The 26585-nt window shown below is 40.8% G+C and overlaps 7 protein-coding genes across 12 annotated transcripts; 3 read left to right on the top strand and 4 right to left on the bottom strand.

Moving 5' to 3' along the window:
• Window positions 1-2759: 2759 nt before the first annotated feature.
• On the top strand, window positions 2760-4101 carry LOC116920331 (collagen alpha-1(I) chain). The gene is made up of 4 exons (XM_032926546.2): window positions 2760-3028; window positions 3103-3246; window positions 3306-3347; window positions 3446-4101. Exons 1-4 carry the CDS (start codon window positions 2824-2826, stop codon window positions 3874-3876), a joined length of 822 nt encoding a protein of 273 aa, XP_032782437.2. The 5' UTR covers window positions 2760-2823; the 3' UTR covers window positions 3877-4101.
• Window positions 4102-7425: 3324 nt separating this feature from the next.
• Window positions 7426-9998, bottom strand: LOC116920317. 3 transcript variants are annotated; one of them, XR_006645021.1, is made up of 8 exons: window positions 9784-9998; window positions 9044-9724; window positions 8467-8936; window positions 8338-8406; window positions 8137-8273; window positions 7929-8072; window positions 7673-7830; window positions 7426-7615 (listed from the first exon to the last, which is right to left on the bottom strand). XR_006645021.1 is itself a non-coding variant. In XM_045171973.1 (6 exons), exons 1-6 carry the CDS (start codon window positions 9075-9077, stop codon window positions 7755-7757), a joined length of 930 nt encoding a protein of 309 aa, XP_045027908.1. In that variant the 5' UTR covers window positions 9078-9998; the 3' UTR covers window positions 7426-7754. The 3 variants fall into 3 exon arrangements, 1 of the variants encoding a protein (XP_045027908.1); XR_006645020.1 differs by having other exon boundaries at window positions 9044-9998; XM_045171973.1 differs by having other exon boundaries at window positions 7426-7830; window positions 9044-9998.
• A 741-nt stretch (window positions 9999-10739) lies between these two features.
• LOC116920320 (sentrin-specific protease 1) lies at window positions 10740-11944 on the top strand. The gene is made up of 3 exons (XM_032926533.2): window positions 10740-11126; window positions 11196-11606; window positions 11675-11944. The coding sequence occupies exons 1-3, from the start codon at window positions 10740-10742 to the stop codon at window positions 11786-11788; spliced, it is 912 nt and encodes a 303-aa protein (XP_032782424.2). The 3' UTR covers window positions 11789-11944.
• A 31-nt stretch (window positions 11945-11975) lies between these two features.
• LOC116920303 (tRNA (cytosine(38)-C(5))-methyltransferase) lies at window positions 11976-13290 on the top strand. Its single transcript, XM_032926499.2, has 3 exons — window positions 11976-12182; window positions 12244-12719; window positions 12792-13290. The coding sequence occupies exons 1-3, from the start codon at window positions 12113-12115 to the stop codon at window positions 13266-13268; spliced, it is 1023 nt and encodes a 340-aa protein (XP_032782390.2). The 5' UTR covers window positions 11976-12112; the 3' UTR covers window positions 13269-13290.
• LOC116920316 (protein SEC13 homolog) lies at window positions 13282-14812 on the bottom strand. Its single transcript, XM_032926524.2, has 6 exons — window positions 14672-14812; window positions 14556-14600; window positions 14342-14470; window positions 13999-14271; window positions 13801-13934; window positions 13282-13735 (listed from the first exon to the last, which is right to left on the bottom strand). Exons 1-6 carry the CDS (start codon window positions 14672-14674, stop codon window positions 13384-13386), a joined length of 936 nt encoding a protein of 311 aa, XP_032782415.1. The 5' UTR covers window positions 14675-14812; the 3' UTR covers window positions 13282-13383.
• Window positions 14813-14947: 135 nt separating this feature from the next.
• LOC116920216 (tudor domain-containing protein 1) lies at window positions 14948-18132 on the bottom strand. 2 transcript variants are annotated; one of them, XM_032926362.2, is made up of 3 exons: window positions 17887-18126; window positions 17007-17825; window positions 14948-16938 (listed from the first exon to the last, which is right to left on the bottom strand). In XM_032926362.2, the coding sequence occupies exons 2-3, from the start codon at window positions 17812-17814 to the stop codon at window positions 15623-15625; spliced, it is 2124 nt and encodes a 707-aa protein (XP_032782253.2). In that variant the 5' UTR covers window positions 17815-17825; window positions 17887-18126; the 3' UTR covers window positions 14948-15622. The 2 variants fall into 2 exon arrangements, with proteins under 2 accessions (XP_032782253.2, XP_045027907.1); XM_045171972.1 differs by having other exon boundaries at window positions 17007-18132.
• A 2006-nt stretch (window positions 18133-20138) lies between these two features.
• On the bottom strand, window positions 20139-26438 carry LOC116920192 (tudor domain-containing 6). Of its 3 annotated transcripts, none has more exons than XM_045171971.1 (10): window positions 26329-26438; window positions 26085-26155; window positions 24540-25999; window positions 23860-24454; window positions 23615-23791; window positions 23022-23534; window positions 22349-22911; window positions 22034-22282; window positions 21851-21977; window positions 20139-21789 (listed from the first exon to the last, which is right to left on the bottom strand). In XM_045171971.1, the coding sequence occupies exons 3-10, from the start codon at window positions 25986-25988 to the stop codon at window positions 20354-20356; spliced, it is 5109 nt and encodes a 1702-aa protein (XP_045027906.1). In that variant the 5' UTR covers window positions 25989-25999; window positions 26085-26155; window positions 26329-26438; the 3' UTR covers window positions 20139-20353. The 3 variants fall into 3 exon arrangements, with proteins under 3 accessions (XP_045027906.1, XP_032782207.2, XP_032782208.2); XM_032926316.2 differs by having other exon boundaries at window positions 24540-26007; window positions 26329-26437; XM_032926317.2 differs by lacking the exon at window positions 26329-26438 and having other exon boundaries at window positions 26085-26169.
• Between the last annotated feature and the right edge of the window lie 147 nt (window positions 26439-26585).

Raw genomic sequence — 26585 nt, 5'->3', positions numbered from 1 at the left:
GAAACGTGATCGTCCTATATAGACACGAATAGACATGCAGTCCCCTTTTAAACAACAATAACAAAGAAAATAATGATGCAACCCATTTTCGTCAGACCGGTTTCACTCCACCCGTTCTTCGTTATCTGTCTAGAGCCATCACTCTCCTATTTTCTAAATAAAAGAAAACCTCTTTCTTTTTTAAGTGTGTGCGCAGCTACAAAATTAAATTCTTTTACATGTCCTTTACAGAGACAAGTATACAGTTATTGTTGTGCAATGCTTCTGTTATCGATGACGATTATCAGCAACAAAAAAAAATAGCCTTTTGTGATGATGTTCAACTCCCCACATGCAATAGAGAAAGCGAAATATACGATGAACGCCCATCATTTTCGATGATAAATGATTATTCATATATCATCATCTGTTACGTGTATGATGAGGTAACCATCCGGTTGGTGAGCAAACGGATATTACACGATCACAGCCGATCATCGTGCATTTGATTTCATTCAATTGCGCGCATCCGCTAAATCGTTGGATTTAAATAGGAAAAACAAAAATGAAAATATGTTTGCGAGGCAAGTTGACGATGAATGATGCAACGTTGTATCGATTGCCCAATGAAATGCGCGCAGTGCGCATTCGCATGTTTGGAACTTTTCTTTTGATAAAAACGTTCATCTCCTCTCGTATAATGGCGAATTGTTTCGCTGCTCGTGTTATGACATCCATTCCAATGTGCAATCAGCAAGAGAACACTCCGCCGAACAAGCTACGTATGCCCTATAAATATATTCGAAATTGATTGCTGTTGCAAATCAAAGACAAAAATCAACTAGTTCAACTCGTCTGCCATCGCCAACTGATTTTCTAAAAGTCTGATCATATTACGCAATTTCTTGTTGACGCATTTCTTCGCAAAAGAACTTTTTCTTCATTCGATATCGATCGTCTATAATTCGATGAATTGCAAACTCTTGTCATTTTGCCTTTGCGCGGTTCGGCAACAGGAAATCTACATGTATAGTTCCGTCCTTTCCATCGACAGCTGTCACTCGCCTTCGATTGCCATCGCACCAACGCAAATCATTGTGCATTACACAGAGCATTGCGATGATGAAATCTCTTGTGCCCCAACTACAACTGAGCTATATACCTTTGCCAGCACAAGGGTTTTCGAATCCCAATCGATCGGGGGGGTCACTGTGGACATCGACAGTTCCAGAGCAATGACATGAAAACCAAAAAAAATATATAAAACCCGTGTAATGGGTGTGTCGGAGTCAATCATTGTCAGCTGTGGACAAGTGCGTGCTCTTGTCTGTATATAGAGACTTGGAACACAATCCTGATGCTTTCCCAGCTGGTTGTTTACGTCGTCAATCGATCCTCTTGGCAAAATGATTGGAAATGAGATGGATTTATAGATATACTTTCCTTTCCGGATGCTGTCGCCTATATAGAACAAGGGCGGCCTAAATGTCAGCTGGGAACTATATAGAGATGATTGTCGTGCATCACTCACGCCGATCTATTGCGTAAAACCTGAAATTGGAATCTATACCAGAAAAATGGGATGATACATTTTTCATCTTTCTCATCCTCTTGCTTATTAGGGGGTTGGGTTTGGTGATGGTCTTATGACCACTGCCACCTTTTTTGACAACTCGCCCCACGTAACAGAAATGAAAATTATAGTCAGCATAAAATACATCGCCCTTGAAAACATTTCAAATTTACCTCGCTAGGGTCCATGAACTTTCAACGCAAACGATTCAACCGAACGACATCAAGGTTCACGAGAGCTTCCCCCCAACCAATTCTATTCCGTTCCAATCATTCGACTTGTTTCGGTGCAACTCTTCGTGAGTAGATCTATAAACGTGGTCTACGTGTCCGCTTTTCAAATACTCATCAGATAGCAAATTACATAGCCGTCTAACACGTGACAGCTTCCGTGATAGCCACTCTACATATTTTCTTAAAAAAAAACCATTGAAATGTTATTTACATTTCGAACCTTGGAACTGAATTCTTTGTTTGCCAAACCGTGAGAAACACCTGTAATTATCATCGGAATTATTTTAATTTTTTTTTTTAATTAAAATCTTACGAGAGGTCAGCGTACGCCTTGCGTGCCAACCGCATTCACGTCAACGTCGGCAATCTATCCAGTCATTATGCCATCAAACGAGACGAGTAGATAGGCTAAGTCGTTCGTGAACACGTGAAATCAAAGAAGATTGACAGCAACGGTAATCAGCGTCGTGATTGACGTCTGACCTTCCAGATTTCAGTTCAAATTGGAAGAGTTCATTTCAATTGTTTGGCATTCGAATACAATGACGCTATAAATCGAGTATTTTCATTAAACATTCAACTATTTTTAACTCATTTGGATCGGCAATGAAAATGTGCGGGGCAACGGCCGTTAGCAATTCGATTGTTGGCGACGTCCACGAATGAACTTAATCACCCAGCGCATTCCGTACATTTCTATAGCAAACAATCCGGAACGATACGTCTCATCCAGCGCTGCTAATTAGGGCAAATTATCCGCCGCCAAGTACAATAATATCCGCACATACTCGTTCGAAAATATGCAAAATGCAAATGAAAATTCACTTGTAAAGCGTCAAATCAAAAACAGACTGCTACCCCTCCCCCCACCTCCTATGAATTAGAACCTTATGCCCTTTAGCTACATATTCGATCAGACAGAAACTACAGCCGGAAGGGGATTCGCAAGACGGATATAAAAAGACGTCCACCAAGAAAAAAGCCAACATTATCGGCCAAGTATCGCAAACCGACCCATACCACAAGAAAAACAAAAGAATGTGGTCTCTGATGTTGTTCAGTATCTGCGTGATCGCCTTCTCGTCGACCAGCTCGATGGAAGCAGACGAATCTTATCCGATTCATGTCTACAGCAGCCCTCAAACAGGTTATCCGAATTTGCGTCCCTTTGTTTTACCTTATTACATGGCGGCCATTCGGCGATCGGGAGGTAGCGGCAATCAGTACGGGTATCGTCAACAAGGTAAAAACTCGAAAGAATTGCCTGCCATTGAAATAATGATTGTTAAAAAAGCGCATTCATTTGGTCATTGGCAGTTGGTGGTAGGCCTTACGATTATCAGCCAACGTATTATGCAATGTATCCACCTGTTGGTGCGTTAAGCCAAAATGATGCGCAACTGTCCGAAAGAGGGCTGCTTGGTTATCAAGGAGACCAAAATCTTTACCGGGAAATGCCAAGTATTTGAAAGCAATCAATCGAAAATGTTTCAAAATTTGATTCTGATTTTGTTTGTTAGGCTCAACCAGGTTTTTTAATGGCATAGCAAGAGGACCTGAGGGTAAGGAATTCATTTTTAAATTTTTTTTTTTTTCGCAATTCCTAAAATTTGCATAACTAATTTTTTCTTTGTTTTTTTGTTTTTTTTTTTTAATAAAGGCCCAACTGGTTCACCAGGACCAGCAGGTCCTGCCGGTCTTCCTGGAGCTCCCGGTCTACCCGGTCCTCAAGGACTTGCCGGTGCACCCGGGCCTGCGGGTCCCGCAGGAAAAGACGGTGCTGCCGGTTTACCCGGAGCGGCCGGACTGCCCGGAAAGGACGGAGCTCCTGGAGCGAACGGAACTCCCGGTGAACCTGGAGCCGAAGGTCCAGCCGGAGCGGATGGCACTCCCGGCGAGCCAGGAGCCGATGGCGCTCCCGGTGAACCAGGACCAGAGGGCGCTCCCGGTGAACCAGGACCAGAGGGCGCTGCCGGTGAACCAGGAGCGGCCGGCGAGCAAGGACCGCCAGGTGACCAAGGTCCGCAAGGTGAGCAAGGTCCGCAAGGTGAGCCAGGTCCGCAAGGTGAACAAGGTCCGCCAGGTGCGTAAGATGAGCAAGGTCAGCAAGGAGAACCTGCTCAGCCTATACAAGGGTCCATCTTTAAAACCAAACAAAAATTATAGAAAACAGAATGACGATGGCAAGTTTAGGCGTATAGTTGGTTTAATTTCTTTTGAGGAGGGGGGTCTGGTGGATGGCGGTTTCAATGCATCTTTGTTTCATTGGATTGGTTTTTTAATTGAAACGGAAATACACACAATAGTTCTTGTTCACTACTTTTGTTTTGAGTCTAATATACAGAACGTAATAAAGCTCGTTTGAAAAAGAAAAGCAATTGAATAGATCACGTGCGTCTCGGCCAGGGTCATCGAGGACGAACACATCAGTCAAATCAATTGGAAAGCTAAAATGCCGTTAAAAAAGCTGGGCTATTCATCGATGGAACAATTCATCCATTTGGCAGTTGAAATCTCGTACGAATTCATTTCAATTAAAGGCATCAACTACATAGACCTATACTCACTTCATTATAGAAATGGATGCTCTCCTCCCTTACGTAACAGGTGTATCAATAATCGACAAGTAAAAAAATAAAAATCAAATCCCTTTTTTAGTGCATTTCATCAAACATCCGCCATTGATTACAAGATAGAAGTTTATAGATACCAGAACAGGGCGGCTTGTTTTGCAGTGGAAAAGAAAAAAAAAATGGAGGTTTGATTGGCAAGTCTTTTAGAGCTACTCTGGCCGTGATGTGAATGTCCACCGATCCGCAAATGGAACTTTTTTTTTTTTTTTTACATCAATTATTCACGACCCAGCGATCCCCCAAAAGCCTATGGCCGTTTCGGCCAATACGGGGCTCACTGATTTTAATCTTTAAAAGGCCGGTCCGAACAAAAAAAAAAAATGCGGCAGGTGACGCGAACGTTCACGATCCAAAACGTGAGCGATAAAAACAATTTTCATTGATATTCAAGCGGCGTGATAATGCATAAAAGCGAACGCAATCAAAGTTTAAAGCATTTCAAACATGTTCAAAGACAATCTCGAACTTGACTTTTAATTATCTAATTTTCTTTTTAATTCAAAGAATAAGCAATGGGGGAATGAAAAAGAAAATAACGAACGTACGTCATCAAAAGATTGTCTTTGTAATTAGATCGTATATACAGGACTTATCCCGACGACGTCATCGTGTCCTCAAGATTAGACTGAACAGATCCCGACGTCATCAGAAAACTAGTTCCAGTGCAACTCTGAAAGACTGTGTCCTAAATGAACGTGGGCAATACTTGTCGATAAACGTTAACTGGTTAATTATGAAACGAACGTTCTTCATAAAGATTACGCGCTCCAATTCGTGGACTATATCCACAGCGAGTTCATCGTCACGTCCATTCACGTTGCACATAGTTCAACAGATTAACTGCCAGTCATTAGCCCAAACTGATTTCTATAGACGCTCGTTAGCTTTGGATGGTACTTTGAGAAAAATCAAGGACAAGACCAAATGGAATTGTATTCTTCATTTTTTGGATGATTTCAAAAGAATTGGACAATCAGATTGATTGAATTGCATGTTTACAGATTCCAATTAACGCGTTATTCGGATGAAATAGAAAAGAGTTGTACTTACGGACAAGTTTCAGCCCGGCTGCTAACATCGACACGTAAAACAGCTCATTAGCTGTCGTTACGTAAGCAACTGTCAACGCACTCGTCTCACACGTGGACACACTTTTGAACGGACGTCTTACGCAACTGAAACGAACTGCACTGTGGCGAACGGAACATAACGATACGTCTGAGGTGATAAGATCAGGCAGGGGGTAGGGAGACGAAATGATTTCCACGACAATCGCACGTGCAGACAATTAAAAAACAGCAAGGACACATGTTGGAGGATAGGTGATCATTTTGAAGAAGGAAGTGTCGGAAAAATCATTAAAGAAAACCAGCGAGTCGTCAATTTTATTCACGTCCACTTGACAAAATTTCATGATCAATAACAGCGGCAAAATATACGGAGTTTGCAAATGCAATATCCGAGTGAAATGCGACAGTATATGTAAAGGGGAGGAGGTTTCACTTTGGGGCATCCGTCGGCCGAGTCGGAATGAATCCAGCCAGTGTAGCGATGTATCCTCATTTAAAAGCACTTTATCCCAATAATTTTGTATTCTCTGCTGCTTTCCTATATTACCTGCCCTGGAGTCGGGGCAGGATTAGCAAAAATCCTGAGAAGCGGCATCCCCAACAAGGTACTGCACCAATAAATGTCAATTAAAACTGAACTAATCTCAATTTTTGATTATTTTGGGAGAGAGACATTGCCATCAGGCTTCATTATACCGCACACGTTACCAACGTTCATTATCCGTCGTCTAATTCACACCCACCGGTTGATTTGCATCGACCAATCGGGAGCAGGACATCTTTTCAAACTTCGTACTTTTCCGAGTTGTTCCATTTTTCATTAGCCGTTTGATTCCGGTCTCCCAGGGTGGCCTATAGAACAACAGGACCACTATAGGTCTGACAGTGAAGATAGAGCTCAGGGTCCCCCTGGAGCAGATGGTCCTCCAGGATCCGATAGAGTTGACAGTGCTCCCACAGCGGACGGTTGCTGTTAGGAATATGGACGCACATGTTCGATGACATCCCAGTCCCCTTTGGCGTTATAGTGGTTTATCTCTTCGTATACCGGTGATTGATTGGCATTCAATAGCACTGGTGAACGTTGATGAATTTCGGTTTGATTACATGTCTTGGAATATATGAAAGTTTAAGCTTTTGAGGCCTACGTTGTCTATTCATCGGCAAGTATATACGAAAGAAAACGAGCTTCGTTTAACGATCGATATACGTTACCATGTCGTTTGCCAAGGGGGAAACTATTGGAGCGTGTTGATTCCTCTGAAAAGGGGAAAACGACGTAGTCTAACGACTCAAGTTATTCGGATGGAACTTGTCTGACTAAAAGACGGTATAAAACAAGAACGTTCAATTAGCCGATGAAAATTCTCTTCGACGAGAACGTGCAAAGGCAAATCGAGTTTCTTTCTGGATCGATGACTTTGACTGGCGTTGCTCGTTTAGCAGACGTTTCACTTGAATGTCTGCACGCAGCATTGAGTTTCGTCGAAACGAATCGTTAGGACGCAATGCGGAAGCTGATCACGGATGTTATTCCAATTATCAGTCACAACCAGCAGCGAAATGTTGACGCGTTTTAGTCCAATTTTTGCAAACATTTCTATCTTACCAGCCAGTCGGTGAACGCGTGAATTAATTAACACTTTCGAGTAAAGACCTTGGTCGTCTTTCCATTAGCCATGCAAATCCTTTTGGTAGACAGCTTCAAATTTTGTTTCTTTGAGATGTTGCACCGCAGAAATCCTGTCCAGAGTTCGCTGTTTGGAGTAGATTTTGTCAAGCCGGAGAAGCTGTGATGCCAAATTTACGAAATCAAACGTTCCGGCAACCACTGCGTTCGTGAGACTTTTGTAAGACGCCTAGTTTTTTTTTTATAGCAAGGGGCTAGTATAGTTAGTCAGGGTGTTGAGGAAGAATGCAAGAGTACAACGAATAAATGAATGCTTAAATTTTTTTATTCCTTGCGGCCATTGAATTGTTTGACCACTCGAGTTGTATAGTTTGAAACCCCACGGCAATGCTAATTAATACCTTCCACCGTAAAGACAGAACAGCCCACCCGTATATTTTACTGCCCAAATTAAATGCTGCTCGTGTTGAAGAAGATAAACAAAAATGGCGGCCCAACTAAAAAGAAAAAAAAAGAGTTGGATTAAACCAAATTTCCAAACCAAATAAGCCTACGTATGTTTTTGTGCGCGTGTAGCAGCCCCGAATGGCGCTGAATTTCCAATTTGAATGCGTATATCTCCAGTTGGGATGTCTTTTACGATTGAATATGACGTTCGATGAGGCTCAAAATTCGATCGCCGTAGCGGATCACCAAACATCTTCGAATTTCTCTGCACGACAAATCAAAGGGGAATGTGTTGGTTCAATTAGCAGCTCCAAAACCAATGGATTGCGGCTTGAAATGACTACGGTATGGCTCTTGTGATACCTGGCAGAGCAATCGTAATAGCGATGGACGTAGGATTGAAGAATTTGACGCGTCACTCGGAAATAATTGACATTGTCGCAATTTTCTGTCACCAGAGCCGAATGCAAAATCAAGCACATGGACGTTTCCACTTTACCGGTTAACCTAGCAAACAAATTCAAAGTGTTAACCGAGTGAAGCAGCTGCAACAACACGTTGGTTATTATACTGTTGTATGTTTCGAAGACGGACGTAATTCTCCGATGGACAAAATCGAGTTGAGTCGTACGCATCGCGAATCATCAAATGCAAATGAGTAGATAATATCAGCAAAGTGCGATACACTTCTTCCAGCTGGATGTTGCCCTGTTTCATCGGACGCGATACAATTATTTTGCTCGATAATGAATGAAATTGTTGTTTTAATTACCGTCGGTGAAACTATGAAATCCTCTCGTGGCAACGACTGCAAATGAAAACCACCGCATCTATGTAAACCCTTCAAATAAAAACAAGAGTTCCATTAAGTTTCAATCAAGAAATGTAAAAGAAAACGAACCGACGGCGAGTAAATGCGGCGGATCAAATGCCCAGCTTCAGAGGTGACAAGTTTCAATTCTTCCGTCAAGGAACGCTGGTCTTCACTGGAATATTTCACGCCGGAATAGCGAGGGCCGTTTGGCACCGACAGGATTTCGCGGAATGGGGCGAGAAAGGCAAGACTCTGCTGGGCCAACGTCGATTCGCCGCTAAGGTCTACCGGTCGCAGATTGCCCAGCGGAGCAGGTGTCGTCTCCAAGTGGTTCACTTGTCGTTCAGTCAGCCAACTTTGTATGGTAGGGAAGGATGAAGTTGAATTCAAGGCGAACCCGCACGGATTAGCTAACGAATGGATGAATGGAAAACGCAGCAGCGGCTCCACCGTCTTCTTCTTCAGATGGGATCCGGTGGCGGCCAATTCAAATTGCGGCAGGTCGCTGTCCGTCGCCGATACCACAGGCCATGCCAAATAATTGCTGTAAAGGTAGTCTGTTTAAAATCGTGTTGAGTGAATTTTAATCGTTTTGCAGATGCGCTGTCATTTTCTTTCTTTCTGTGAGAGACCATCCACGAATAAACAAATAAGGCCAGCTTACTGAGAAAGACGTAAATCGTGAGTTTGGCGAGCATTTAAGCTGTTTAGCGCTGGAAGAGATCCACGTTTGTAACGATCGAGTGAAATGTTGGCAGGTAAATGAGAAGAAAACAAAAAGGGGTTAGACCCTTTGAGGAGGTGTAGCCAGATTTAAGAGACTGATGATGATCCCAGAGTGGGGCCAGTTCTTTATAGGGACGGATTGATTAGAGGCGTCCGATCACTTTTAGGGACATGCCTATACAGGTGGGTCTGAGAGTTCATTGGGGTGCTATAGTCCTTGTCTGGCAATAATGAGAGTTGTGAGTGTCGTCCCGTGATTGCTAGATGTGTCACGTGAAGTGTACGCGATGCAGCCCAAATTCTCATTCAAATGAGAGCGGGCACAAGAGAGTGTCTACCTCCGGTGATTTGAGAAACGCTATATAGTTATTAAGACTATGCCGTGCTGTAATCGGCTTGTCAAACGTGTTTTTGACGCCGACCCCGTGAACACAGCAACTTTCGGAACTTTGAAGGCCATGTGTCTTTTAGAAATGAAAGAGGAAGACTAAAAAAAGAACGAAGAACAGTTGGTCTGATTGACTGAGTGTAGATTCGGAGTGAGCAGAGGACGACAGTCGGAGAGATAGATCACGGCCTACTGATACGGTTAAAAGTTATTTTTGAAACAGTCGTGCATCTATAGAGAAAAGAAGAAGAGATCCTATAGGACAGGTTTGATGGATAACGGAGACCAACCTTTAAAATGGAGAAGATGCGCTGGTCGGGTAATACCAAATTGTTCCTTTTTCACGATTTAGTTCCTATAAAATTCACGCTTAGACGACAATTGTCCTTTATTGTAATGAATTTTTCCAATCACGATTTTACGTAATTAAAATTAAAAAAAAAAAAAAGCTATAACTTAAATATCGATAGATTTTTCTATTCATTTTTCTGGGAGTCTTGCTGAAGACGATAACCCAAGCTGTCCGAACATGTTAGTCGCATCTTTCTGTGACGGATTGTTATTGTTTTGTAGCGTGGCCTGTCAACCGCTAGGATTTTATCTCTGGCTTACGGTGGCTCGGTTTGTTCATCAATGATTAGACTGGAAGATTGAATCCCTCGGACGGGGAAGTTGGCATCAAAACCACCCTCATTCTCTACGATTGCACCCAAGCAAGATTCTCATTTAAATGGAGCGTCACTATCGACCAATGTGCAGACTTTGGAAAATCGAGAATAATTTTGTTTTTCCTCAAACAATTCAAGATTCGTAGGATAAATACGAAGGACGGCTGTTAAAACACCTTGATTTCCATTTCTATCGCTAAATAATCCGAATTAATAATTTGCATTTAAATGACATCATCGCTTTTGACTGCAGGCTAGTCGTCTGTCAAACACAAGTCTGACACGTTGTATGCGACTGAAAAGTCCAGTTCTGCAAGGACGTTTGTTGGCTCTACAACGACAATCGTCAAATGAGTAAAGTACTGAAGTTCTTAATTAACAAGTCCTACTTTTTACTGTCAAATCTTTTAGTTAATTTCAGGGCTTTAAATTCATCCAGTTTTTGATGCGTACAAAACCTATTGTCTTGGTGCAAATCGATCGCCGTTGAATGAAACCTAAATTTAGATTTTTAAACTCATTATTCCTGCTCGCTGCACCTAATGTGCCAATTTCAATAACCGGCTGGCAGTTACAAGATGTCCAAATTGAGCGAACGTAATCGTCGACGTCATTGTTTGTGGACAAAGCAACAAGAGGCTTTACGGGCCGGTCACGTCAGGACACGCGAACCTAGGCGATTGTTACGGCTTCGATCATGGGAAAGCGATTTGGAAGAATTACGAACGGACAGATTGCCTTTGGAAACGGTCAATCGGAATCCTCCGGCGAAAGGGGCGACGAAAAAAGAAGAAACTAAAGTGATTCGAAGATTGCACAAAATCACGGCCGAAATGCAAACTTTTATCGACTATGCTCTGGATAATTGTCTGGATGACGACCAAGTTCTGTGCAATGCTTTCAACATTTCCATCACTCGCCGAGATATCAAGACACTGGCTGATTGTAATTGGCTCAACGATCAGGTATATAAAAATTGGGACGTTAACATTGATTACCTATCCATTTTTATGACTACTATTTTATAATATAAGATTGTCAACTTTTACTTATCTCTCATCGTGGAACGAAGCCAATCAGACGAGTGGCCAAAAGTGTATGCCTTCAACACACTTTTCTATCCAAAGTTGACCAGTTCCGGCTATGCTGCTCTTGAAAGGTGGACGAAAGCTGTGGATCTCTTCCAAAAAGACGTCATTCTGATTCCCGTACATTCTGGCTTTCACTGGTCTCTTGCTACCATCTTTCCACAAGAAAAAACAATTCGATATTATGACAGTCAAGGAAGGACTGATATGGAATGTCTTAACAATTTGAAAATGTACATAGAAGCGGAAGGTAAAGCTAAGAAGAAAAATGTTAAGGCGAGACAATGGAAACTAGAAGGGGTCGAGAATATACCACAACAAGTAAATTTCTATGACTGTGGAATGTTCACCTTACAGGTATGCAAAAAATGTTAGAAATTTTTGATTTTTAAAAAGGTAATATTACGACTGCACTGTATTACAAGTATGCCGAGCATATATCGCGCAAATGCAAGATGAATTTCAAACAAAAGGACATGCCCTATTATCGTCGAAGAATGATGTATGAGATTCTTACAAAAACGCTGATTTCTCCCTAAAGTTTTTTTTTACAACTGTTTTCGTTCCTCCGATATTGTTTCATTCATTTTCGTTTTCGTCATTTGCTGCCAGCTTAAGGATATTTCATTTTTCGAAATGTACCGTTTTTTTTTTTTTTTATAGAATTCGTTAATAAACTGAGCTGGATGTTTGAATTTAGGCTTTAGCGCTTTTTGAATACGCCATCTATAGTTTCTTCTGCTTGGACTTTTGATTGTGACTTATTTTGATTTTAAAACTTTTAATACCTTAAAAACTTCAGTCTTTTGAGTTGGGGCACTGTAACATCTCTCCTCATACCAAAAGAGTTTCACTTTAATGAAATGGAGGAAACAAAGCTACGTATTTTAGAACTTTATAGTGGAATTGGTGGCATGCATTACGCAGCTGAATGTAAGTTAATCTCACTGAAAATATCACACATTATACCTCACATTTTCCATCTTTTTCACAGTGGCAAATGTTGGAGCAGAATTTGTTTTCTCTGTAGACATCAATACGTCCGCGAATGAAGTTTATCGACATAACTTCAAGCAGACTAATCAACAGTCAAGAAACATTGAATCTCTGAGTGCAAACGAAATCAACAAGTTGAAGCCCAATGTTATAATGATGAGCCCACCCTGCCAGCCATTTACTCGAGTTGGCTTGAAGTTGGACGTAGAAGATTCCCGTTGCTCATCATTTCTGCACTTATTAGATGTGCTTCCACATTTGGAAACAGTTTCACTTGTTTTAATGGAAAATGTTGTGGGTTTCGAAACATCTGAGATGAGAAATGCATTTACCAAAGCACTGAAAAGCTGTGGTTTTTATTTTCGAGAATTCTTGCTATCTCCTGTGAGCTTACAAATTCCCAACAGTAGAAATAGATACTATCTAATAGCCAAGAAATTTACCAACTTTGCATTTGGAACAGAAACAGATATTGTAAGTTACACTTAGTTTGCTACCAATTAAATTACCTGTTCATATTCAGTGAATAAATTGTGTTTTCCACAGATGACAGCATTTCCGAGCAACAGCTGTGATATTACCATATCAGTCGGACAAAAAACATTGGAGCCCTATCTGGAGAAGAATTTTGCAGACGAAGAACTGGCGCGCTATTTACTTCCCGCCAAAACGTTGATGAAATATTGGCGGATACTTGACGTGCGACAAAGATCCGACATATCTTCTTGCTGTTTCACTAAAGCCTATACTCACTACGCAGAAGGCACTGGATCTGTGCTGCAGCACGATTCAAACGAATCATTTCAAGAAAAATTCGCTGATTTCGAAAAAGATGGAAACGTTGCACATTTGGAGCCATTGCAGCTCAGATATTTCACACCTCGAGAAATCGCTAATTTAATGGGCTTCCCTGCTCACTTTTCGTTTCCTGAAAACACTTCCCTCAGGACTCGATATCGACTCTTAGGAAATAGCTTAAATGTGCTTGTTGTGTCCAGCCTCTTAAAAATATTATTGAAATAAAATAAACACTAGGTTCAATGTGCTTTTTGCGGTAATGTATAAAGAATAAACCAAATTAAGGGAAACATGGCTAGCGTTAGGGTAGAGATTAACAGGCAGATGGATCTTTTTTTTTTCACTGTTGGCCAGGCGCAGATCCCTTGCCTCGATTCACGTCACTTATGCATACCCACTGGCCTTCAACTGTTTCCTTCCATAGACTTACTTTGTTATCTCCACCTGACACAGCCAGGATGTTGCCTGTAACGGACCATGAGACGTGCCATACAACATCTTCAAAGGTGTGAAGAACCCGTTGGTTCCAACTGCTAGAAACTCCATCGTTGGTCCACAAAATTACTCGCCGATCTTGAGAGCAGCTGGCGATAACCGTACGTGACAGTCCAATAGATGGAGCCCAAGCTGCATCACGAACCCAGTCAGAATGTCCTTCGAGTTTAGCTTCTTCCACCCATTCTTTATCTTCCCTATAATTTTTGAAATCTTTGAATTGTAGGAAAATTAGCTTTTGATCGGAAATAAAGAGACTTACCGCCAGACTTTCACAAGGTTATCACAACCGCCGCTAACAAATCGCTTGACGGGTGCAGGTCGCATTCCGGAAGAAGAGTCGAAAGCTGCGTTAGGTCCTATAGCCGGTGCCCAGCTAACTGCATTGCATCCAATCTGTAATGCCATAGAATATTCTAACTAATATTCAAAATTTTTTAATTGTAATAACTGATCATACAGTGTGGGCATTGTTGATCTTCTTTGCCTCCCATCCTCCTGCAGCAGTAGCAGAAAGAATGGAGATGGACCCATCAGAACTTCCACAAGCAAGGATTAAGCCATAGTCGTGGGGTGCCCAGCAGACAGAGTTTACAGATGAATCATGATTGGCATACTCATAAAATTTGATCCATTGCCCATTCATCTCTTTCCAGATAATGACTTTACGGTCATATGAACATGATGCTAGAATGTTTCCAAATTTGGGATGAGCCCAAGCAATTTGCCATACCTGGTCAATTAAATATGCCTCATTGTAGTCATCTATTACTGTATGAAATATAAGTTCTTTAATAACTTACCGGCCCTTCATGCCCTCTTAAGTCTGCTGCCAATGTCTGTGTGCCGTTTTTCACATCATAAATCCTTACAGACCTGTCGGACGAGCATGTTGCAAGTCGGCAACCATAATAGTCCATCTGAGCATCATGCTATGGATTTGAAAAGTTTAAAAGTCAACATCTTACATCAGCAATGTTATTACTAAATTAAATGTGATAACATTTCAATACTCACAATCATGTCTTCGTGCCCAGTATCGACTGTGGATATGACGGATACCTAATAGGATGGAAATTTTGTATTTACACGATTTCAATACTGCAATATAGCTCTTTAATGTGATAAAATACCATTTTTCGAGAACCTGTAGTACAGACAGCGTGATAAAATATTCGGCTTAGTAAAAAAATACCGACAAAAGTACACACTGAACGTCAGTTTCAGTCGACGTGTACTAGCATTGTTGCCACATTTTTAAAATAAATTGAAATTTGTCTTCGTCCGTCTTTTAAATTTTCTCAAATGGTCCAATCAGAGATGGTCCAGTGTTAAATAAAAACAAAACTGATGTTTGAGATTTTGCTTTCTTCTTACTGTTAAACAGTAAAAAAGCGAAATATAACAGAAATGGAGGAAAATTTTTATTAACGCGGTCATCGTGAGGAAAGAAAAGGGAAACGAACAATTTTGAGCGAACAATTAAACAAAGAAACGATATAAAATAATGAATGAGGTCATAAAGGGATTACAATTCATAAAATTTTAAGAGAAGAACCAAGAGAATAGACAAAATTTTTATAGAAATCTGTTATAGTAACTAATAGTTGAGTTTGGTGTTCATAAATAATTCAAGTATCACTTTTTGGTGTTCTGAGGGTAACATTATTTTAGGGTGAGTTTTTTTTCTGAATTAAAATAAGACTCTAAAATTTTAGAAGCATCAAATAACAAACATGAAAGGCAAAGAAGATTAACAATTTCATAAAATCTCAACAGGGGAACAAAGAGAATAGCAATCCCCCCCATAAATATCTATAATACCACCTAATATTTGAGTTTCTTGTTTTAAATTTCAATGACATTTTTAGGGTCACATTTTTTTTAGATGATGTCTTTTTTCTGAATAAAATAAGAATCTAAAATTTTATGGTCATTAGTTAACAAATATAAAAGTCAAGAGAATTAAAATTTCAGAAAATGTCAACAGGGGAACAAAGATTTCCCCCCATAAAAACCTATAATAGCACCTATTAATTGAGTTGTTATTTTTTTTTAAATACAGCATTTTGGTGTTCTGGGGATTACATTTCTCTCAGACGACTACCATTTTCAGAGTGTCTTGATGGAGTCAAAACCAAGAATGCAAAAGGGCCAGTGACTTCATCATCGAAGACTTTTTCTACTGGTAACTCGGTAGTTTCTGGCAGAACAGGTTTTTCGTAATGTCTTTCGAAAAGATCAACCCCACCCAACGTGAAGAGACGAATGTGTAGGATTCCATCGACTTCCTTCAGAAATTTGACAGCGAAGATCGAACGTTTTACAAAACGATTCATAAAGGCATCAGAGTCTTCTTCCGACATAGATTCCGCTCCGACGAGACAACATCTAAACGCCTGTGCCGGTTGTTTAGTGTATTCCGATGGTAAGTTTCTTAAATGGCTCATTTTCACGGTACAACTGTAACCGTAATCAAAGTGGTATACTCTGGCAGTGTCTCCATTGACTTCTTCAACAACTGCTCGATGCCAGCGTCCATCATCAGGAAAGAAAGTATCTTCATCTTGATAAAAAGCAAGGCAGGGCTTGCCAACGGAAGCAATAAAAGTCTTTTGGTTGATGAATTCGGGATGAAGAGCCAGCATATCAAGACGTCCCATGATAGCACCAACAGTCTTCGGTTCCAGCTGAACCCAAAATTCGAAAAGCGATTTTATGTAAGACGCAACAGCCCGAGGAGAAACCATTTGCTCCGGAGAAAAGTTGAGAGTCTGGACTGCATGCATCAAAGGAAATTTAAATAGCCGGCGCTGTACAAGCTCAACACCATCAGAGGCGTAGAGACGAACATGAAGTACGTCATTTACGGTGTTAAAATATTTAACGCTGAAAGCCGACAGTTTAGTCAAATCGATTTGGAAGGCTTCAGAAAAGTCTTTGTAAAAATTCTCTGCTCCATTCAGGCAACATTTAAAAGCCAAGGCTGGTAGCACAATCAAATCCGGTGGCAGTTCTTGTAAACAGCTATTCTCCACTACACATCGGTTGCCGTAGTCAACGTAGTATATCGTGATGAACTCGTCGTTTACAGCTTCTATTAGAGCACGATACCAGCAGCCGTCTGATGCGAACAAAGCCAGGCAAGGTTTGCCGGCAGAGGCAACGAAATCATTCCGGGAAACGAAATCAGGATCACCCGTCAGTTTGCTTATGCGTTCCGCTACGGTGCTGACCAAATCCGGTTCCAACTGGACCCAAAACTCGGTAAGTGACTTGACGAATGGGGCGATAGCAACAGTGGAAATAATTTGTTGTGCAACAAATTTCTTTAATTGCGGCGCATATGTCAAAGGGGATTTTGACTCATTCTGACCAGCATTAGCTGCCTCAATCAGCTCTGAAACATAGATAAAATTAACTTTATTATTGCCATTTCTATTATGAATTTTGAGGAGAGGAACCCACCGTTTTTAAATGGAACAACTGACGGTGAAGCTTCTTGCATAGAAATTTCAAAAGAATTCCTAGTAAACGCAGGCAGCGATGTTTTAGCAGGATTCGGCATGTCGCAAGACTCCGGGAAAATGCCGAGAAAAGGATTGAAATTTGCTGGATGCTCGTTTATGATCTTACACATTTTTAGAGCCTTGTTGTATGTCTTCGAAGCAATGGCCATTCCACATTCAATCATAGTGGTGACAAACAGTTGGTTGGTAAAATCAAAGAGCCTCAGACATTGGTGTCCATCATATGCACCAACTGTTACAGCTTTCCAAGTACGGTTTACCATGTGGGTCTTCACAAAAAACATGGCAGGCAAACTCAATTGAGCATTAGATTTGTTTCCATATGGAGCAAGTATGTCAGCAAGATTAAATTTGCTAGCAAGAGGAGGCCAATTTCGAATATGCTCTGCTTCAGACCCAGGAAAATCTACAGTGCGCACAAAGGCCAAAGGAACTGAATGGGTGTCTCCAAAATCAATGCAGAAAACTTCCAATGTTCCAGAAAGGCTCAGTTTTAGTTTGGGTACTTTGGCCCGGTGCCACTGGCGATTGATGAGCACACAGTAAATCTGCTTATTGTCTAGCTCTTTTATAGACAAGGGCGGGGCTCTGGATTTCAGCTTATCTTGGACAGAGGCAATATAACTTTTCATGAGGAAATATAAGCTTTGGTCGTGAGTCATGCCCCAGAATTGTATAAATGGATCTTGATGATCATGGATGGAATCATCTACGTGAGTCACATGCACTAAAATACTAGCCACCATCTTGATCAGTCCTAGTGAGGAAATTTTTTGGTTTAAGTTAAAATTGAACAATATTGATGTACAATTTCTCACGTCAATTAAATCTCGCGAGTCAATCAGCAGAAAGCAAACAAATTTTGGTAGATGAAGAGCTGAGTTATTAAATATCGAAACAAAGAACCAACAGTTACAGCCACATTGATGTAACAAATAAACGACTATATTCTTCAACGACTTGAATTCAAATGATATCCGTTGACAAATAAACGGTAAATTTGAAAAGCCAACGTTGCCATTATGGAAAATCATGATTTTGCCAGAGTTGAGACTTGAGACAGAGGTCGTATCAAGTAGCTGAGAATTTGGAAAGACACTAGCAGACGCCTTTATGCAGAAAAGCAGACGAATAGTGCCAAATGCTGCATTATTTATTTTTTTTTTATAGCGAGAGAGGTTGTCATTTGTCATAGATGCCTGTGGAGTAAATGGCTAGGATTATAAATTGATAAGTAATTTAATAAATGCTACATTAACTTTAAAAATAAATGTTATTTTTATTTATAAGGAAGGTACTGGCGCGGCAAACGTAAAATGTGTTACATAAATTTTTTTTTCTCAATTACCTTTCGGTAGTAACCGAGTCTCAGGAAACTTTGGGCCTAGCCCTAAGCTCTAGCCCTCGGTCCCGGTGCAAATTTGAGTTGACCTTGACCAGCTAACAACGGAACATACTGGCGCAACACAGACAAATTTCTATTTTTCAGGTTTTTCACTATCGTGCCAGCACCTTCCGCTATTAAGCTCGTCAAGGTCAACCCATATTTGCACCAGGGCCGATCCCTAAAAGCTCTAGTCTACATAGACTAAGAAAAAGTGAGAAGAGGCTTCAAGAATTTGCTGAGACAATGTGATCCAAACCATCTAGTCGAAATTTTCACTGAGACCAGCTGAGACAAGCTGAGGTCTCAGCTACTTGATACGACCAGAGTAATAGAATACTCCACCACACCCGCAGTGAGCGCTGTGGCGTTCTGTTATATTATTTACATGTATCCAACAGTGGCCATCCAGTGGCGGAAACTAGAACGTGTAGTAAGAAAATTTTGGGAAAATTGGGTTTATATTTCATGAAATAACTTGAAAAGTAAAACTAGCTCCCGGAAATAATTTATTGGGGTGGTAAAGGATAAACCGCCGATTAAAATGAGAACTTAACGGATGAGGAGCGAACTATAGTTCACTATCGGCAACGATTTTCGTGGTCATGATTTTTACATAAGAGCCGTGTAAAACACGGACGCGTTTTTAAGGGGGAAAAAAAGGAGGTGACCAGCTAAAAGTGGCTGTGAATTTCACACTTTTAAGGTTATGTAAACAAAATTTAGCCTGAATGTAAATGAGGGAATAACTAACAAAGTTCATTTTTTCAAATTTCTATTTTCTTGTATTTTAATAGTTTTAATCGAATCACAAAAACACGCATATTTTAAAAATTAAAATAAGTACACTAAATATTAATATTTTTCGGGAGCTTTTTAACAGGGCATAGATCAAAGGGATATAAACACAGCTCATGTAAAAAACAACTTATTACAATTTGTTTGGGGTTCAACATACACTTTTTGCTAGCCCGACCGGACTACTGGCTCGAATCCTTTTCAGGTACCCATCTCCAAGTGGTCGTGTGATGGTCGGGGAAACTAGGCCCAGTTACCTACCAGAGTTCTCCCCGAGCGACGCTTCTCCCCGACTACATTCCTGCTGGGTACGGAATTACCTGGGTTGCCTACCTTTCAAGTAGGCGAACCATGTCAGGAAACTTACCCGGTAACTGATGGATATATTTTGAGAATAGAAGAATACGACATATTGATAAATAAATTTTCCATTTATAGGATTATTGATTTATTATGGTCTTGAACCTTTGTCTCTCGTGGTTCTTTGCTGACGTCGTACCATTGAGCCATGAGTTATCATATAACATTTTTGTATGTAGAGGCAACACATTACACTAAATTTTTTCTGCAATACTAGTTCTTGGCTCGAAACATAGATGTTCAGCTCAGAACAAGAATGAATTTGAACTAGATTGTAAGTATTGAATTCTCAACCTCTATACTGTCAGACCTGAGTCTCTACCCCTTGAGCTAAAGAACTTTTTAAAATATTAATTTAGTGTTTTACCATTAAACAAAAAATATAAGTAAGAAAATGGGTTTAATAATTGTCATCTTCGAAAACATCGAGTATATCGGCATTTATAGAATAGAATACGACTGACTGTCGGCACATTCAAAAAAGTTCCAGCGCCAATAATTTCACAAAATAACCAAAAGAGAACCAAGTCCAGGTTCAAATGTCTTTATTGGGAATTTAAATTCGGCGTGGAAATACAAATAAAAACAAATGAAAAACACACACACAAAAAAAACATTTCTGGATAAGTAACGGTAGACAATAGAATCCACATCAATTTGACGTCTCCAAACAACCTTTGGATGGGTCACAACAAAAGCTATCTAATTGATAGGTCTAAAATGGAAACAACTTTTTCTTGTTCTTAGACCGTTTCCACATCGGCATTTAAAAAATCTAAAACATTACTTTGCCCGACAAACAATGAGTCAACGAAGACAATACCGTTATCTTCTGCTCCAAACAACACTTGGCATACTTTTTCTGAATCAAAACAGGCTTTGTTAAATTTTTCCACTGTCCCTTGTGACCAATCCTTTGATGGTTTCTTCAAGCTACATCGAATTGCCAAAGGTGGAATGCCTACGCACTCACTTGGCAAGTAACGGATGTTTTCCAAGGGAACGGTCTGAGTATCACCATAGTCAACAAAATATACTTCGGTGGTAGCATCAGCTAAATTTTGAATTTGCGCACGATACCAGCCCTCATAAACAGGGTGATAAACTCCATAAATTTGACCGACAACGGGTTTCTCCTTTATTTGAAACGCGTTTGAGTCCTTTTCATAATGTTCAACTAGAAGAATTTGGATTTTGTGAACCTTCATTTCATCCTGTTTGGCTTGAAACCAGAATTGCGTGGGGGATAGGCAGTAGACAATGTAACCCTCCACATGTTGAGTGGTGTTGATTGGTTCTTGGTTGGCCGACTCTATACATGTTTTCGATAAGACAGAATAATCTTGAGGATCGCGAACAGAGGATTCTTCAGGATGTCCATCCACCTGAGACGAAATTGTGTTCACAACATTTCCACCGAGTCCTCCGCCAGGAATAATAGTCGATGCTGGTTGAGCGACTGCATTTTCAGCAACACTTTCGATAGATACTTCTTGCATCTTTACATCTGCGGGTTGTTCACTGCATAGATCTCCAAGATCTGTGCCATCTGGTTCGGAGATACGAACGTATAATACTCCATCGACTACTTTCACGAACTTCACTGTAAAGACCGTCATCTCCGTTATAATATGCATATATATATCGGTGACGTGTGCCAAAAAACCTTCCGCGCCCTCTTGGCAACATTTGTATGCCAGGGCAGGTATCTGGGCAAGATCGGACGGCAGTTCACGCAAGTCGCAGTTTTTCACACGGCAACTGTTCCCATAATCGATATAAGAAACTGTTACTGAATCTTCGCTTACTGCCTCTACCACAGCACGGTACCAGCGTCTGTCCTCAATATAGAACGCCAAACAGGGCTTGCCGATCGAAGCAGTAAAATTGTTTGTTTTGACGAATTGAGGATCAGCGACCAATTTGCCGATCCGAGTCACCATGTCTTTAACAGATTCTGGTTCTAACTGAATCCAGAACTCGGTAGGTGAGTCAGCATAGGAAAGGACGGCGTGGGTAGAAATCACTTGTGCTGGTGCAAAAGTCACATTCTGGGAAACCAATTCTAGTTCAGTGATCGAAGACGTGCACTCCAGGGCGTTGAGTTGAGCCAAATACTGGGACACGTTTCCTACAGTGGGAAGAGTCAATTCCACTTCATGTACTTCATCGGTACTCTCTAAATTTTAATATAAAAATTATAATAAAAAGGTTTTTCCGCCAGAAGTAATGGATTTAACCTGAACCAGAAGAGGTCAACAACACAGAAAGCTTGTCTCTAGTCAGAATGCAGGAATCTATGTCTTTCTGAAGTTCAGCGTTGATAGGGCTGCTCGGTTTTCCTCCCTTTAATGTGCACTGCCACGCCTAGAATAAAACTGTTAAGCTATTTTCAATTTTATAGGAAAGGCTTCGGGATTTACCAACTGAGGGAATGTCATAAAGCGAGCGATGATCCGCTTTAACTGCGACAGTGGCGTATCTTGCTTCATTCCGCAGTCGACAAAAAGTACCTCTGCCACCTCATCGTGGATGGTTAGGATTTGCGAGCGGTGGTAACGCCCAGCTTCAACAAAACGGGCCACACAAGGTAACCCAACGCTTGGTTGGTCCTCTAGCAGTTCATTTGGCGACAACGATGAATAGAATTGTTCTAGTTCTTCCAACTGATTCTAATGTGGAATGCAATAAAGGAGTAAATTAGTTTGCAAGCTGAAACAGAACAACATTAAGATTACCTGGTAGCCTTCATCATCAAATGGTCTAAGATAAAACTGATTAAGATCATGGCAACAAGTGAGGAAAACATCCATTGATGTCTTAGAAATGGGAAGTTTCGAATAAGCAATAGAGGGAGGTCCAATGGAAGCAAAAATCTGTTTTCTAAATATGTCATTAATGGTCACAGTACCACCCTCATTTTCTTCTACCAAATGAATAGGGTATTTGGCTTGAGAATCTTGTTTGGCGAAAGTTGCCGAGAGCCTTTTCCCAAAACAGCAAGTTTCGAATTTGTTCTTCTCCTCAGCTGTCCATGCTTGCAAGATATCAATTCCATCAAGCTTGCAGTGGAAGGCTAGTGGATTTAGTTTAACAAATTCCTCGTCAATAGCTTTAATTTGCTTTATGGGACAAAGTTGAGTGTTGCCATAATCGACGAAAAACACGTATGCCAGAGGGACCAGCAAATGAGGGTCACAAGAGCTCACGAATCGGCCACGATACCACGCATTGTCTTCGTCATACTGAACCACACAAGCTGAGCCGGATGTGGGATTTTGTACAGCTGGTTTGGATTCATCTAAGAAAAAAAAAATAATAATAATAAAAGTAAAAGTAAAAATAAAATAAAATATAAATAAATAAAAATGTTTGGTTTACGAAACGAGATTATCAATAGGGGAAGCTTACCGGAATAAACTAATTTCAATCTTTTAGCCAAGTCTTCGAGGGCGGCAAATGATTCCGGAAGATGAACGTAAAAATCAGATGGGTCGTTTACGAATACCACCTCCACCTTCTTGACAAGACCAGATAAGCCTGGTTGTTCTGGATAAAAATACTGCTTTTGGATTGGAGATGCTTCCAATTTTGGTATCCCAAGCACCACTGCTGGTTTCTGAGGTTCAATCATTTCAGGCAAAATTTGTCGATTCAATTCCTTTCGAACTTCTGAATTTCCAGACCCATTCGGAAGCGATTTTTGAAGTTGACTAGTAGAAGTAATCGGTGAACTTAACTTTGGTGTGCAAAACAAATTCAGTTGTTCAGGTACAATTGCTTCTTTCACCGGCCTTTCTGCTGTACTGGCCTTGCATTCCATGAGCACTGTGTTTTCGGAGTAAAGGATCTCTGTCGCCAGCACAAGACCAGCACCTTTCCCAGAAGTAACACTACCATTGCTTCTTGAACGTGTTTCTTCATCTAATTTGAGACCATAAAAGAAACAACGAATTTAACACATGCACTAACTCTAGGAAAATCCTTGATAGTCAACAACTCACCATTAGTTTCTATAGAGCTTTGTTTATTGCACGGTCTATTCGCGAATGTAATCGAATAATTTCCGTAGTCACTGCTTTTAATTTGTCGATTATCTTTCTCGGCAAGCGGAGTCTGCGGGGAAACTAACGTAACTGACACTGGCGGGGAAGTTTCAATTTTTGAACTAGTTGTTTTAACTAAATTGATTTTTACAAAGTTTTCTTTACTGCTCAACCAGAAAACGAGTAATTGAACAATAACTTACCATTTTCCACAAATTTTGATGAAGCATTTCCCATGAGAATCTTGACAATTTCAGTATTACAGGGATCATTGGTGAAGGTGACGGAGTAGACCCCTTCGATACAGGGGCCCATTTTTACCTGTATCCACTTATCACGAATAAGATGATTCCATTTCGAAACGGCCAATGTCACATTAAGATCAAGCTGACAATGAACGCCGTAAGGTGGTTGACGGAAACGAGTCAGATTTCCAAGCGGAGCCAAAATTTTACTACGTGGCATGCAGACACTGTTTCCATAGTCGATAAATTGAACTTCGACGTCATTAGGGAGTTCCTTGGTAACTCGAACACGATAGTAAAGCTGATCCAAATCCCAGAGTACAACGCCATGATGACCTAAGCGGCTCTCAATGTCGACGTACAGATGAGGAGGGCTAGTTTCCGAAGAGTAGGCGTTACTCAGCTCAATAGCCATTTCATTCAAAGAATTGGTTCCAAACTCAGTCTTTGAATCGGGTAGGCTTATTTTTTCAAGTTGTCCGAAAAAATATCCAGGCTTTTCAGTGTAGCTTACGTAAAGAATCTCCTCCGCAGCCAAATTAAGAGAGGGCATCTGAGATAAGCCAAGAGCGTTCATTTTGGTATTACTAAAGAATAATAATAATAGAATAACACAAAATATAAGTTTGGGTGTTTACCTCAGCTACTGTCATATGCGTCGCATTACTAAACAGCGAGCTTGCGGCGGCACTTGGAATGTTTGTTGTTGTAGACTGAAAATTTGAAAAAATCGCTCCCAGAAGATCGCGTATACTACGACCAGCTTCATCATAGAGATTGACCTCTTGTTTTGCATCATCCACTACCTCAACCTGGAGGTTGCTGGCTGAATTTACAAAAGCGGCAAAAATTTCGATGAGTCCACACAGCTTGGAAACTTCTTGTACACTGAATAGAGACACCCGATACGCACACAAACATGGCTCCAGTAGCTCATCCGGAATATCACAAATAAGGGAGATATTAATTTGAGTCTGGCTACCGGTATCAACAAAGTAGACGGTGCAAGTACAGCCAGGATTGCCGTAATCTTTCACAGCAGTGATCAGGCCACGATGAAAGAGTTTATCAGCTGGATGGATAGCCATGCAAGGTGAACCAACGGGTGTGCCGTGAAAAGGAATGGGATCTATTGTGTTGAGTTTCTTGCGTATATTCACGAGACTACTTGCCTCGCTTTTCATTTGGACGAAGAATTTAAGGGGTCCTTCCGACATGTGTGACACGATTACATCATGACGGCCTTTACTTGGTAGATTGTTGATCACGTACGCTCTCTGATACGTATGAAGTTGTTCTTTCTGAGACATGGGAATGGCGAAAGCAGGTCTGACTGGAGTAGTTAAAGCTGCCATGTTGCATCCAGCAGGGAACAATTTCATTGCTGGGGAAGTGTAAAATGCAGGTTTCATGTAGGCTGGTTGTTTATTCATGACCTCACACATGCTTAAAGCTTCATGGTATGTCTGTGCTGCTATACCCAAGGATTGTTGAATCATTATAGTTGCCAGTAGTTGATTATTGGAATTGAAGAGTCTCACACCTTGGTGAGTACCATACATTCCCATTGGAACTGCTTTCCAAGTGTGATTCTCCACATGAATCTTCAAGTACATAATGGCAAGCTCACTCCACTGTCGACTATGAGCCCCAGGTCCACAAGGAGCAACTACATCAGCAAGAATGAACTTGCTGGCAAGAGGGGGGCATTGTCTGATGTTTTCTGCTTCATATCCAGGAATGTCTAGTGTGCGCACAAGTGCTAAAGGAACTGAGTGAGTGTCACCAGAATCAATACAGAAGACTTCAATGGTTCCGGAATGGCTTAACTTCAATTCAGGAATTCTTGCTCGCTGCCATCTATGGTTGATGAGCACACAGCAGACCTGCATGTTTTCAAGTGCACTAAGATTCAGGGGTGGAAGCTTTGTTTCCAAATTTTGCCGGATGGATTCCAGATACAGTTCCATTGTCAGATAAAAACTGCGATCATGAGTCATTCCCCAGAAATAAACACATGGCCCTTGGCGACCTCTAATGGAATCATCTATGTGGGTCACCTGCACCAACATGCTGGCTGCAGCCATGTCTAGGCTATCTGGAGAACTTGAAAAGATCAATTGATATGCATTCAATTGATTCTTAAAACTTAATAAAACCAAGTAATTCAAAAATAAACATACCAATTTTTAAGATGAATGTTGGTAAAACAGTGAAATTGCAAAACGATGAGCCTTGGAAGTCGGAACAATACCTATGAAAGTTTAAGCAATACAACTTAAACTTCAACAATTAGCCACTTTAAACAATACAAGTTAAAAAAACGTATCAAGATTTTTTTACTTTGAAAAACAGAAAAAACACGTCCGCAAACAATGCAAAATCGTTAAAAATTTAATGATAACAAAAACACCGTGTACTACTGACCTTCGAGTTCGCGTGTCTCGTGGTCCACGAATCGTGGAAATGTGGCTTTACTCTGACGATTCTTTTGTTTTTTACTGAAACAATGGCGGCTACCGGATATTACAACGTTGTCACACGGGTCTTTGAACCACTCCATAACTGGAATTTATGTAGAAATGTATGGGGCCGTGGGGCGGGCCCTACCCAGAACCCTTCCCCCAAACCCTATCAAGGTTACCTCGATCGAACATTTTACGAGTGGAGCGGGGTAAGGGACT

This window comes from Daphnia magna, linkage group LG4 (assembly GCF_020631705.1).
Source record: "Daphnia magna isolate NIES linkage group LG4, ASM2063170v1.1, whole genome shotgun sequence".
In the NCBI taxonomy this organism is placed as follows: Eukaryota; Metazoa; Arthropoda; class Branchiopoda; order Diplostraca; family Daphniidae; genus Daphnia; species Daphnia magna.
Note: the sequence above shows the minus strand (reverse complement) of the source record. Positions and strands in the feature narration are given on the sequence as shown.

Excerpts from the sequence above, each read along its gene's own strand:
- LOC116920331 (XM_032926546.2), top strand. The coding sequence starts at position 2,824 with ATGTGGTCTCTGATGTTGTTCAGTATCTGCGTGATCGCCTTCTCGTCG. Across the intron at positions 3,029-3,102 it reads GTACGGGTATCGTCAACAAG|TTGGTGGTAGGCCTTACGAT; the intron begins GTAAAAACTCGA and ends GGTCATTGGCAG. Across the intron at positions 3,247-3,305 it reads TCTTTACCGGGAAATGCCAA|GCTCAACCAGGTTTTTTAAT; the intron begins GTATTTGAAAGC and ends TTTGTTTGTTAG.
- LOC116920317 (XM_045171973.1), bottom strand. The coding sequence starts at position 9,077 with ATGCTCGCCAAACTCACGATTTACGTCTTTCTCA. Across the intron at positions 8,274-8,337 it reads ATTTCATAGTTTCACCGACG|GGCAACATCCAGCTGGAAGA; the intron begins GTAATTAAAACA and ends CCGATGAAACAG. Across the intron at positions 7,831-7,928 it reads TATTACGATTGCTCTGCCAG|AGAAATTCGAAGATGTTTGG; the intron begins GTATCACAAGAG and ends TTTGTCGTGCAG.
- LOC116920320 (XM_032926533.2), top strand. The coding sequence starts at position 10,740 with ATGTCCAAATTGAGCGAACGTAATCGTCGACGTCATTGTTTGTGGACA. Across the intron at positions 11,127-11,195 it reads GTAATTGGCTCAACGATCAG|ATTGTCAACTTTTACTTATC; the intron begins GTATATAAAAAT and ends TTATAATATAAG. Across the intron at positions 11,607-11,674 it reads GTGGAATGTTCACCTTACAG|TATGCCGAGCATATATCGCG; the intron begins GTATGCAAAAAA and ends CTGTATTACAAG.
- LOC116920303 (XM_032926499.2), top strand. The coding sequence starts at position 12,113 with ATGGAGGAAACAAAGCTACGTATTTTAGAACTTTATAGTGGAATTGGT. Across the intron at positions 12,183-12,243 it reads CATGCATTACGCAGCTGAAT|TGGCAAATGTTGGAGCAGAA; the intron begins GTAAGTTAATCT and ends TCTTTTTCACAG. Across the intron at positions 12,720-12,791 it reads TTGGAACAGAAACAGATATT|ATGACAGCATTTCCGAGCAA; the intron begins GTAAGTTACACT and ends TGTTTTCCACAG.
- LOC116920316 (XM_032926524.2), bottom strand. Across the intron at positions 14,272-14,341 it reads TAAGAGGGCATGAAGGGCCG|GTATGGCAAATTGCTTGGGC; the intron begins GTAAGTTATTAA and ends TTAATTGACCAG. Across the intron at positions 13,736-13,800 it reads AACCTTGTGAAAGTCTGGCG|GGAAGATAAAGAATGGGTGG; the intron begins GTAAGTCTCTTT and ends CAAAAATTATAG.
- LOC116920216 (XM_045171972.1), bottom strand. The coding sequence starts at position 18,102 with ATGATTTTCCATAATGGCAACGTTGGCTTTTCAAATTTACCGTTTATT. Across the intron at positions 16,939-17,006 it reads AGTTGTTCCATTTAAAAACG|AGCTGATTGAGGCAGCTAAT; the intron begins GTGGGTTCCTCT and ends TCTATGTTTCAG.
- LOC116920192 (XM_045171971.1), bottom strand. The coding sequence starts at position 25,988 with ATGGCTGCAGCCAGCATGTTGGTGCAGGTGACCCACATAGATGATTCC. Across the intron at positions 22,283-22,348 it reads TTGATGATGAAGGCTACCAG|AATCAGTTGGAAGAACTAGA; the intron begins GTAATCTTAATG and ends ATTCCACATTAG. Across the intron at positions 21,978-22,033 it reads TTATGACATTCCCTCAGTTG|GCGTGGCAGTGCACATTAAA; the intron begins GTAAATCCCGAA and ends GTTTTATTCTAG.